We start from the raw sequence: 12,246 nt of genomic DNA, 5'->3' as shown, positions 1-12,246 counted from the left end.
TTTAGTTTCCCGTCTTCATTTATGTTGGAAGTGATAGCAAAGCAGTACATTTGAATTTTCTCAGAAATCTCTCAGTCAGAACATGCTATATCATGCTTAAGTAACTAGCGAAACTAGCGAGCTAACTTCCGCTAGCTTCCTGCTAACTTCTAACTCCGTTAAATGTAATAAATTCTGTTTTCATGGATGCCTGGATGTTCAACTTCATAGTTACACCTGGTAAAGAAGCAATGCTGATCGTTTTATTAAAGATGAAAGAATTTAGACAGTTTTTAACTCTCAGTGATGCTGTGTGTTCGTTTGACTTTGGGACCTGAAGGGGACGGAGTTTCGGATCCAGATTACTCCCAGATTTACGAGCACCTTAGTCCGACAAATACGGCAATAACGACGACCCGCTTGCATGTTCTACAAAAAAATGTGCTTTGTTGTGTATCTGATGGACAAACACCAAACCAGTTCCACATCACTGAACTTGCACCATTTTTACAAACCAATCAATCAATCAATCAATCAAAGCTTTATTCGTCACATGCAGGTTGCCCTGCAGTGAAATAGGACCCCCCCCCCGACCTTACACATATAGCACAAACATTACATGGGGATACAGGTCAGAGATTGGTAGAATCAGAAAAAAACATTGAAATGTACACTACACTGGGGAAAGTACAAGAGGAAAAAAAGAGACCCCTACTCATGCTATGCTTCCATGGTAGGACAGCATGAGAACAGGAAACAAAAAAACTCCTCTGCACAAGAAGCACATAAATGTCCACAGCACAACATTGTGAAGACATGACAAGCCACAGGGGTGGGTGGGGGTTGAGGAGTAATCCGAAGCGAACACAGCAGCCACCCTGCACAGCGCTACCATTCCAGCGCGGCACACAGACCCGCCGTGCTGCCCCTTCAGGAAACAAGCATCGAAGGCGTTTGGAAGGGAGGGGGGGATGAGTGTGTGCTTATCAGTGTAAGTGTATGTGTGTGCGTGTCCAGAGTTCAGCGGAGACAGTGTTCTTCGCTCTATCAGCTAAGTAAACAGTCTGCCAGCCAACCCAGGTGGCCTTCATGGGACGGGAAGAATAGTCATCACACAGTCGTTATCAGGGAGTTGTTTTGGTGGGCTCCAGCCTTGGGCCTGCAGCTGGCGCCGTGGTGTCCGAATGTTGAATATTGTTAATTTCTGTTTTGTGAGCAGCTCGAATTTTAGCACTCTGAGACAGGTCCCTCAACTTCGCGTTGAAGAGCTGCGAGCCTCCCCATGATGGTATCAAACTTCAGTTCCAAGGTGTTGTCAGTCTTTTGATTCTGAGACTTCACAACTGCAGTGATCCGTTCCGCGATGTTTTCCAACTGTCGCTCAAGGGTGTCATTTTGAGCAGGCCTTTCTCTGATGTTTCCCCTCATACGCTCAATGGTGTTGTTTTGAGCCTTCACAGCAGCAGTAAGCGTCTCCAAGGTGTTGACCATATTACGTTCGTTGTGAGAGGTCGCACCTCGTCCCCGCGCTTCGAATCCAGCGGGCAGCCATGTGGGGGTTTGAACAGCCGGTTCCGCTCTCTTATTTCTCCGATAAAGCAGGGCTAGGCCAACGCCGATCAGCATGAACCCTGTTATCATGGTTCCGAATAGGTAGATATCTTCAGCGTCCTCGATCGACAGTCCCGCCAGGCACACGGTCCTCCAGTTCTGCCACCCGTCCATCGTGTAACCGGCAGGGAAAGTCCCTCCAGGGCACTCAGGCTCTCCCGAGCCCCGACTTCTCGTTGAGAAAAGGGTGTCAATAGCACTCAGGGACCAGTTGATCAAATCCATAATTCTCTTTTAGGTTTAGAGAACGACAGTGAGAGGCTGTTCCAGGGAAAGTAATGCACGCAAGACAGGACAAGGACATAGAGGCTAAGCAGGGAAGATAAGGGTGAGGAGGAGAGGAGAAAGTGCGACCGTCTTCGCTGAGAGCTGAGAGAGAAACCAATTCTGGTTCATCCGTTTCACTCAACAATCGGCCATGTGCGTATGAAAACAAAGGCACTGCGCATGCACGTTTTATCCATATTCTATCGCGGTATTTCATTTTCTTACCGTTGCCTAACATTGTACCGGTATTACCGTGAACGGTATAATATGGCCCAGCCCTAGTTGTGAAAGAAATAAAGTGAAGCGATGATGAGTTTATCTTACTGCATCCTACCTCAGCAGCAGGAATAATTACGGGGTTGGTGTGAATGGCTACATTAGATGAATCCAAAGGTGACTTTTAATGCACAAAATATAAGCATGGATTTATTGTCTCTCGTGTGTAAGGGCTTTAAGACAGAAATATGCTTTAGCTGGTGGTACCCACATTGACTTTGAGTGAAGGGTCGGTGGGGATGGGCAACAGCAGATCTCGCCAGATCACCTCGTTCTTTTCACTGAAGCGAGTCTTTTCACCATTTCTGATGGGACAAAAAATTAAAAGGGAAAGTTAAAAAGGATTATTCTAACATCTTTCAATATATTAGATTTCCAATTTGGCTTTAACTAAAAAGTAACTGACAACACGTAAACTTACTTCTGAAAGAATCTCAATATTTCTTCCACAGATCCATCAACTGGCTGCACATGACTCCCACTGATACAGACTGCAGCACTGAGCTGGAAAAAAAACACATAAAATACACAGATGTTATCAACTGACAAAAAGACCTGATTAGGAATAAGATGGGTAGACAAGAATATTCTAAGAAATGATGAAGTTGCAATTTGCCAAAACCAGTGACTTTAAAAACACAGCCAGTGGTCAACCTATTTCTTCATCCTGACCATGCATTGTTGCTGAAAATAGACTGATGTTGATTTTCCAGCTCCAGTGTCACTATAAAAATATGTCTTACTTTTATAACTTCAGAGTAAACAGCCATCTTGAGGGTGATACTGGTGCCAAAGGAAAGACCTATCATGGCGATCTTGCTGCCGCAGACCTGAGGATGTTGCTGCAGGACTCTGTAGGCTGTCTGTAGGTGGAAAAATATATCAGACAACAGGTAACACCAAAACCAGGACTTTCATTTTGATCTTTGAGGTTAGATAAACAAATTCTTCAAGAGGATTTTTAGGGCCAGGAAGTGTCAAACCCAATTCCTCAAAACATAAAGGTACCAACATAATTACTAGGCAAAACACAAAATCTTGTACAAAAGTCAAAAGATATAAACTAAAACTGAGAATGACAGAAACCATAGTCCATGGTATATCATCTATATTTTAAAAATCATGCAGGGACCATGCATGCCATAACACCTGAACAACAAATTTTAATTGATTTTAAACGTTTTAAACTAAAACAACTTCAACACTTTTCATTCTCGTTTCTGTGGTCTGATTAAAGACGTGTGTGAAAGAGAATGACACTTTGAGACAGTTTTTCATGGGGCTAGTTACCTATAAACACACACACAGCATAGTGACAGCAGCTTCAAGGGCAGTTTGCATTTCAGTATTTGAAATTAAAGAAACTGAAGATCTTTTAAGGCATACATGATTTGAGATGATCAGATGTCCCATTTCTTTGTGGCATCTCGTGACATCACCCAAATGTTTTATTCAGTCTTAATCAACCTGACATGAATCATGGTGCATCTAAAAGCCCAGAGCTTTGTAGCATTCAAAGTATTTCAGGCTGTAAACTGTCTCGCTGTCATTCTAACTTCATCTGGTTTACATTATACAGAGATTTCTGAGCTGTTTTCATACATCAGAAAGGTTAAGAGAATTTAACCAAGGACAAAGATAGTGCTTGGGTAGGAAATGCTGGAGGCAGGATGCTGTTGCATGCATGTAATCAGACATTGCAGAGACTTTGTTTGAGGAAAGTGGCATTAAAGATCATTTAATATCAGATCCAAAATGCATGACTACTTCATTTTTACCACAGACTCTATGAAAACCGATTTTATTCACTGATGTACGCAACAGTATCAAGAAGTCTAAGTGTATTAAAACATACCTTGTTTTCCATGATCCATATGGTGATTCATCTGGTTGCAAAAAGACATGTATGGAAGTCTGTGGAATGGACCTGAAATCCTTCAGTCTATGACATCAGTAAACATTCTTGTTTGGCTTTTGGCTTAATTGCTTGTTTCAAGTCTTTTCGAAGACAATATGATTTTGTAAACTACAGTCTTCATTGGAGTCAAAAAGAAGGATAACTCAGGTGGAAGCCCAGGGTGGTCAACATTGCTATAGAGGTGAAAGAGACTAGCTGAACCCATCTCCTTTTTTTTTTTTAACGTTGTTTCCTTGTAACCAAAACATTAACTTTGTTAGATGTACCTCAAAATACTGGTTGTCCACCATCTTTCCAGTTTCCATGGTGATTTTAGCGGTCAGGTAGTCGATGGCCATACTAGCGAATCCATGAGAGGCCAAGAGCGCTGCACGGTACTCCACCAACTGCCCTCCACCCCCCCATAGATCCAGCAGGCCAGGAAAAGGTCCAGGACCTTAAGACAAGTTAACAAACATGTGCTGATTTAATTTACACCCACAGGATATCTCACTGTGGACCTTCTTCAGGACTTACCCGAGGGCAGAAAAAGGGCTGCGGTGAGTCCACCTTCTGTAACTGGAATCCTACGCACACCAGGTGCCATATACCAGCGCTCCACCGCCACACCAGAGAGTGGCACCAGATCTGCGAAGCCCTCTGTCTGGTGACCCTGGTAAACAGAAATTGTGACCTCCATGGGAGTCTGGATGTTCTTCTTTCGCATCCTGAGGAGAGATGGGAGAATTATCTATGGTGCCAATACTGGATTCTGCGTTGGTGTCATCTCCACAAAAAGACTACCTCAGTCCAGATTTGCTGCCTGGAATTGGTCTGAAGCTCCACAGTAGACCCATCTGTTCGACTCCGGAATATGTCCCACCTATACTGGGATCCTCTGAAACTAAAAAAAGTCAAATAAAACACAATCTTTTAGATACGTGCACATAGGGGTGGGCGGTATAAACGGTATATGGTAGAAGCGATATGAATTTGGCCAACGGTAGAGATTTTGACTATACCTCGGTCGTTGTGTCCTTGGGCAAGACACCTCACCTACCGCCTACTGGTGTTGGCCAGAAGGGCCGATGGCGCGATATGGCAGCCTCTTCTGTCAGTCTGCCCCAGGGCAGCAGTGGCTACAACTGTAGCTTGCCTCCACCAGTGTGTGAATGTGTGTGTGAATGGATGGATGACTGGGTGTGTAAAGCGCTTTGGGGTCCCTAGGGGGAACTAGTAAAAGCGCTATACAAATACAGACCATTTACCATTTTATACCGCTCTACCGCGATAGCGCATGTTGATGGTATCATCAATCTGCGCCTGTCTTGGTCGAAAGCATTGCAGCGGCTGCAAGCAATATCATCTGCAACTTTTGCCGGGCGACAGTAATAGCCAAGAGATAAAGCACCTTTTGTTGACGACAGTTATGTAATTAACTTTTTAATTACCTCATTACATTATGTTATTTCTGTCATCTATAATCCCAAATTTGGGGGTAGCTTTCATGGCTACCATTTTTTTCTGATAATAAGGCGCACCGGATTGTAAGGCACATTATGTGAAACATAACAGTCAGATAAGTCAAATTTTACTCAACTCATTCTTCTTGCTTCCTCTCCCCCCCAACACACACACACACACCTGCCCTCTCACATCATCCATAAGTGACTGAGACAGGACTCTCTTCTAGATACTCTAAACCCACCGGCACAATGTACATTTCAAATTCCTTTAATTTTAAATATGTTCATATTGTCTATTTTGTAAAATAGTCAGATTGTCTATTCTTATTTAATTCACTTAATGTACAGAATTCACCTGCTTGCTGCATACATGCTACTACTGCACATTCACCTATTGTATATATTATATATAATGTCTTTCTACATCTTTCTACATTTTCTTCTCTTAGTTTTCTAGGTCTCAGTACTGAACAATGTACCATTGATGGTCCCTGTGGTATCAGCAGTGTAGTGACCAAACGCTTCCCAGCTGTGTCCATCTTCACACTGGTGCAGGGCACGGATGGTCAGTTGGGAACCAGGCAGGGCATTCTGGACGAGGACAATGAATTTCTCATCCATGAGGCCTCTGGATGGCTGAACCGACAGCTTCACACAATACTGCTTCCTGTCCATCCTGAACTAAATACACAAACATATTACTTGACTTGGATTTGGAATTGAATCACTCAAGCATTATATGCATTTGTATTAAATACAGTTCCGATCAAAAGTTTAAGACTACTTGAAAAATGGCAAAAAAAATCACATTTTGCATGGTTGGATCTGAACAAGTTTCAACATGAAAACAAGAAGAAATGGGAGTGAAAGAAAACATTTTTGGGGCATGCAATTTATTGAAAACAACATTTAAACTAAAACAGCTATTTTACAGCTGATCAAAAGTTTAAGACCACACCTCCAAAAAACGGACTGGACCTTTAACATGACTGACACCTCTACTGTAGAATGTGGTCAATAACAAGAACAACTGTTACATTTTGTTTTTCCTTTTTGCAATTATTCAGTGTCATTACTGTGCTCCACTGATCTACGCTGTATACCTTAAAAATGCCAAAACATTTGAAATTTTTGGGCAAGTCATTAAAATACTAGTTTTTGCTGGCGACCTGTCTGGAACCTATATTAATTTTATTACACATGTATTGGAAAAAATATAATACTAAATGAAATATAGTGACCTGAATGTAAGTGATATAACAGACCCTGATAGTAGTCTAGCACATCAGTGGAAAAACACATTTAAGTCTCAATGACAGCTGCATAAACATTGTAGCGAATGTGGAACATTTCTTACCTTTATTTGTTAAATCACGTGAACAACTTCCTGTTAGCAGCAGACCTTTGAGCTGGTGTCTTCGGGTTTGTTGCTTCTCCGTCGATTTTTGGTCTGCAAGTTCCCTATAAGGGTCTTAAACTTACCGAAGAATCTAGCTTTAAAAGTTGAGTCAACAAAACTGCGAACTCAAAGCTTCCACACAAGCTGCGTGAAAGGGAGCTACAGTCTCCTCCTACAGGGACGTGCTCACTAGTGATGCGCGAATCATGAACGAATCGTTCAATACTCGAGAATGACTTTACTGACTCATGAATCATGATTCATGAATCATGATTCACAAGCCCAACTGACTCACTGACTTATCCCTGTTGCTGTTAGCAGAAATGTATCTAGCTTATAATTAAAATTGTGGAGAAAAAGACAACATCCAGTATCGTAACAAAAAAATTTCTGCTCTGAACTGGAAGAAAAAACCCTGAGTAGAAGCTCACATCAAGAAAATAGCTCCTCGGTTCACAGTAGCATCGCTCTGCTAAGATGCTAACAGCACTTTGAGCTACTCACTCCCTCCCTCCTGTGCTGAATCATAGAGCGAACGAATCACTCAGGACTCACTAACGCCCTCCCTCCTGTGCTGAATCGTAAGCGTAAGCGAATCACTCAGGACTCGCTAACCCTCTCCCTCCTGTGCTGAATCATAAAGCGAACGAATCACTCACTCACTCACCCCCTCCCTCCTGGCTCACAGCTTCTTCTTTTTCTTGGTTGTCAACCAATGTTAAGGAGCATTACCGCCCCCTGGCTCACAGCTCAGTGGACATTTAGATGAGAAAATATATATTTAACACATTTAACGAAAATACTAATAAAATAAAAAATAAAAAATATATTAAAATAAAATAAAATGTTTATTAAGCAATTTTGATAGGAAATTGCTTAATTTTAGAAATGTTTTTGCTCTTTTTTGTTTCTATAAAATAGTGGTTTTCTTTTAGAATCATTCATCTTAGCAGTAGGATTTACATGAAAAGAGAAACAAATTGAGTTTGAGTGAAAATGTACATTTTTTGCACTCTCTGGTCGACTGACTCAGTGAATCAAATGACTCAAATATCGATTCACTTTGGTGAGTGACTCATTAAAACTCGATTCAGTAAAAATAATCAAATTTATCATCACTAGTGCTCACTACCATGTATACGCCGCTGGACACAAGATGGCGTTATCAGACAGTGGTAAGCGTTCATAATCTAGGGCACCCAAGGGAAAACTTAAAAATAGTCATCATTCAGGGCTTCATGTGATCAATAGAGAATTATACTAAAATATTAATAGTCAACCTTTATAAAGTGGAAACACTGCTGTAGTCATTTACTGAAACATCTAAAAACATAAAGGTTAATGCAGTGTGGGGCAAATACAGAACATGTACAAATCTAATTGTCTTAAAAGTCACGCACACACAAAATTATCTTGAGCAGCTTGCTTGAAATTTAAGTTTTTCATCAATTGTTCTCAAGGCTTCTTGAAGGGATTTGCAAACTTTTTCTTTAGGTGTTTTTGCTATTTTACTGCCATGATGATCCCATGCTGCTTTAAAAACAGTGAAGCCATTGTCATGCTGAAAAATGAAGCCAATGATGTACATTCAAGAAGCTGACTGCTTTGAAAGATCCCCAAACCACTTCCTTTAATGTAGTTGGCTGTAGATATACTGTTGTACCTCTCCCCTAACTTTCAGTCTACATATTGATGCTCATTTGGAGGCCTGCCATTTCTTCACTTGTTAGAGTTGGATGTCTCGAGACTGGTCTTAGTCTCGAGACCACTTTTATGTGGTCTTGTCTTGGTCTCGACGGACTTTGGTGTTGGTCTTGGTCTCGCTGTCTAGGTCTTGCTTTCTCAGATCGACATAGTGGTCGGGAGATTTGGAGTCAGTCAACAGTATCCATGACACACATCATCACGTTCGATAATGTGTCATGCACAAAAGCATCAGCTCTAAGAGCCGTGCTTAGAGAGTGCTTTATAGTGAATCATAGTGGACTCCCATTGAGCGAGAGCCAGCTCCTCACTTAATTTCCTTTCGCTGCTCAGCTCTCACACAGTGGCTCAGCTATGCTCCAATCCTTCCGTATTGTGGCCAATCACATGCGAGGATATAGGATAATATCATTATGTGAAAAACAGAGAGCGTGAGAGACGCGACAGTCAAGTGGAGTGTGTGTCTGTCCTCTCAGTAAGTGAGTGAGACAGTAGACAGCGATGAGGAGGGCTGTGCGAGTGCATCGCAAAAACACATAAATATGCCTGACACCCGTAGACGAAGCAGCATCTGGCTGCAGATTAAAGACTTTTTTTGTCTCTGTCTTGGTCTCGATACCCTCTGGTGTTGGTATTGTCTTGGTCTCAGTTTAGGCGGTCTTGACTACAAGTCTATCATTTGTCCTCTCCTTGTTGAGATTTTGTTAGGCTTTTCTTATTTTATTTTTTTTCAAAGAACACACTACACACCATTCCAAGATATTCCAATTTTTCAGCCACTTGCTCTCTGGAAATCACCTTGTTGGTCCAAAAATACTAGTTTGCCTGTAGAACCATGTTATCTTTGGCATTTTTAATTTTGAAACAAAAAAAAAAAAAAAAAAAAAAAAAGGGGGGGGGGGAAGTTTTTTCGCTCACATTGATCACCTTTTAAAGAGGAGATAGGGTACACATGCAAACATTTATATGTATATATGTATATGTATATACATATGTGTGTATACATGGTCTAACTACCTGCCCAAAAGCTATCTCAATGTGCCTGACGGTCCTTAACCCAACAGCAAGACCAATATCAGTTCCTTTATGCAAGGACCTCCAGGAGGCCACTGGTGTGAATGTCTCTGACCAATTATAAACGGACTTCATGAGTGTGGCCTGAGGGCATGGCGTCCTCTTGTGGGCCCTGTGCTCATTGCCCGGGACAGTGTAAATCATGATTTACCACAGAACACAAGAATTGGCAGATCCACAACTGGTGCCCTCTGCTTTTCATAGGACACCATCCATCATCTCATTAGGAGTTTGTCTTAGTCTTATCTTCCTTTATTTTTAGCCGTTTATCAACCTACACTCTCTTGGATGCTATCGAGCTAATCATAGTAACAACTACGTAAGGAAAAACAAGCATATTGAGATGAGTTAAGAGGTCAAAGGTCAGCAGAGACTGACATGGTGAAAAATGTCTTCAGCCACGCCTCTTTTCTGTCCAAAGAAACATGCACACAATGCCTGACAACACAGACTAATTAAAGACAGACAGACAGAAAAGCTCAGCAACTCATACATTTTATATTCACCAGAGTCACAGGTTATTCTGCTGACATGGGTGGGATGGGTGGGGAGTCTGAAAACCAAAAGACACAAAGGAGGGAACATCTGTGATCATGGGGACTGATTGTTTTCTCTGAAAAGTGAGACAAGACTGAAATGTAAGTGAAGTGCTTTGGGAAAACATACCATTTATTTTTGATCACAACAACTGATTTAATTTCATTTCTACCAGCTTACATAAGCTTTAACTGCCATTATTTTTTAACATGTTACTAAATGACTGGCTAGAACTGCCGTATATCAAAAGTACAGGCTAGTTGTGTAATGATTGTGGACAGTGTTTTCTTGGTGTTCCACAGGCCCTTTATGGCCAGTTCATGATGATCTGAACTCTAAACTATGTCTGAGTCATAATGCTAATGTGTATCCTGATATGGGTATAGTGTTTGATCTTATAGCTACTTTTAGCATGACAATGCATCATTTTAACAAGGTGAAATCTTCTCAGTCTGGCTTCCAAAACATGACGATTAGTGTCAATGGATTTTAGGTGCTTCCCCAGACAACAGATCTTAATGGAATGGAGCATCTTTGGGTTTTACTGGAATAGTGGAATCTTAAAGGAACAGAGTCCAGAGAGTACGTGCCCATGTCATGGGTTCCTCATGTCAAAACTTGTCCTGGTTTTCAGCACCAAATGTTGGATCTCGACCAGGCACTCTCAATCCATTGCACTGAATCAATCCATAGAAGGAATCGTGGGCAGCATGATGGTGTGGTCCTGAGTTCAACTCCACCATCTGGCCATGGCTTTTCTGTGGTGTGCAGTTTGCATGTTCTACCACCAAGTACCATAGGCATAAATGGTTGTTGGTCTTTCTGTGTTAGTCCTGCAACAGCAACCTGTCCAGGATTTACCCTGCCTCTTTCCCTGTGTTAGCTGGGAAACGTGACTTGTTTTCAGTAGCCTTATTACCAAAACAAAACACTTCATTTTGTTTGTTTAGGTTTGTTGACGTTGTCCTTCACTTAAGTGTGTGTGTCCAAAAACTTGAGATCTGCAGCTTGTATATTAAGGGGTTTCCCCAGCTATTTCCACCTCTAAGTGAAGATATAGGTAGGCGTATTAGGTCAGATCTAGTGTGATCGATCATTATTTATTTTATTCTTGGCTTCCACTCATCCACCACGATAAATACTAAGATTTATCTTCTTTTTTTGACTATATGTTACATTTTACTTAATATTTTAAAATATATTATAACTTGCATGAAACAAATCAACAACAAATTGGCATGAAAGAACATGCTCCTTTTGTCGTCCATCTTCTGGACATTGTAGTTTTAACATGGTAGGTACATTCTTAAGCTTAGGTTTAGTTAATATTCTCTGAGCACTATGGTTCTCTTTCCATCAAATGAATCAATTCATAAGTTGGTTAAAAACTGCTGTTACCTGCATAAAAAAGTAAATAAGCTGTTGTATTTGACCTCAAAGATCAGCTGGAGTATAAAATAGAAATACTAAAGTAAAGAAGACAATCAATATTTTTTATTTTGGTAGTTTGGGTTTTGTTTTTCTTGTTTGTTTGTTTAAAGTGTGTAGTAGGATTGGTTCATGTGTGTTTGCAGAGACGCAGAGCAGACAGAGCATGCCCCCAACACTCATGACAAGATTAATGTCTATAGACAGACGTTCATCCATCACCTAGGCTGGGTCCTGGCTTCTGTCCCAGACTAAAGCTGACGGGGGTCACATAGAGCGTCCTCCCATGTGTGCAGACCAGACATTGGCCTTCCCCTTATTCTTGGTCACATTTACCATTACAGAAGATCTATAAGAAGATAGTATTAGGAACAGTCCCAGGGTTGTATTTGACACAATTAACATTGTCGTTTCTCTCCCACCTCAGCTCTGTTACTCTCTCACATTATTGTTCTCAGTCTTTCTCAAAATAAGGCTGTGTACCTGAGATCCAAAATCAGAATACTTTATTAATCCCTAAGGAAATTATGTGGGTTACAGTTGCTCCAAGACAGTAACAGTAATAGACTAAACTACTTAATTAATACAATATGTTACAGAGTTAACAC

General features: G+C 41.2%; 1 protein-coding gene across 5 annotated transcripts in view; it reads right to left on the bottom strand.

The window, feature by feature from the left end:
• The window catches only part of LOC113026230 (acyl-coenzyme A thioesterase 4-like), a 29,675-nt gene extending 22,571 nt beyond the window's left edge, over nucleotides 1-7,104 (bottom strand). For 2 of the 5 annotated variants that reach the window (XR_003272894.1, XR_003272895.1), the window contains exons 1-8: nucleotides 6,854-7,104; nucleotides 5,976-6,177; nucleotides 4,835-4,934; nucleotides 4,568-4,758; nucleotides 4,318-4,487; nucleotides 2,877-2,996; nucleotides 2,555-2,637; nucleotides 2,345-2,438 (exon numbers count right to left, since the gene is read on the bottom strand). Coding sequence is in view for 3 of the 5 variants with exons in the window: in XM_026174760.1 (XP_026030545.1) it covers nucleotides 2,345-2,438; nucleotides 2,555-2,637; nucleotides 2,877-2,996; nucleotides 4,318-4,487; nucleotides 4,568-4,758; nucleotides 4,835-4,934; nucleotides 5,976-6,171 (954 nt within the window). In the remaining 2 variants the exon portion in view is untranslated. The remainder of the gene's footprint in view (nucleotides 1-2,344; nucleotides 2,439-2,554; nucleotides 2,638-2,876; nucleotides 2,997-4,317; nucleotides 4,488-4,567; nucleotides 4,759-4,834; nucleotides 4,935-5,975; nucleotides 6,178-6,853) is intronic. The other 3 variants (XM_026174760.1, XM_026174759.1, XM_026174758.1) reach the window with 3 other exon arrangements.
• Between the last annotated feature and the right edge of the window lie 5,142 nt (nucleotides 7,105-12,246).

Source organism: Astatotilapia calliptera, chromosome 7 (assembly GCF_900246225.1).
Source record: "Astatotilapia calliptera chromosome 7, fAstCal1.2, whole genome shotgun sequence".
In the NCBI taxonomy this organism is placed as follows: domain Eukaryota; kingdom Metazoa; phylum Chordata; class Actinopteri; order Cichliformes; family Cichlidae; genus Astatotilapia; species Astatotilapia calliptera.
Note: the sequence above shows the minus strand (reverse complement) of the source record. Positions and strands in the feature narration are given on the sequence as shown.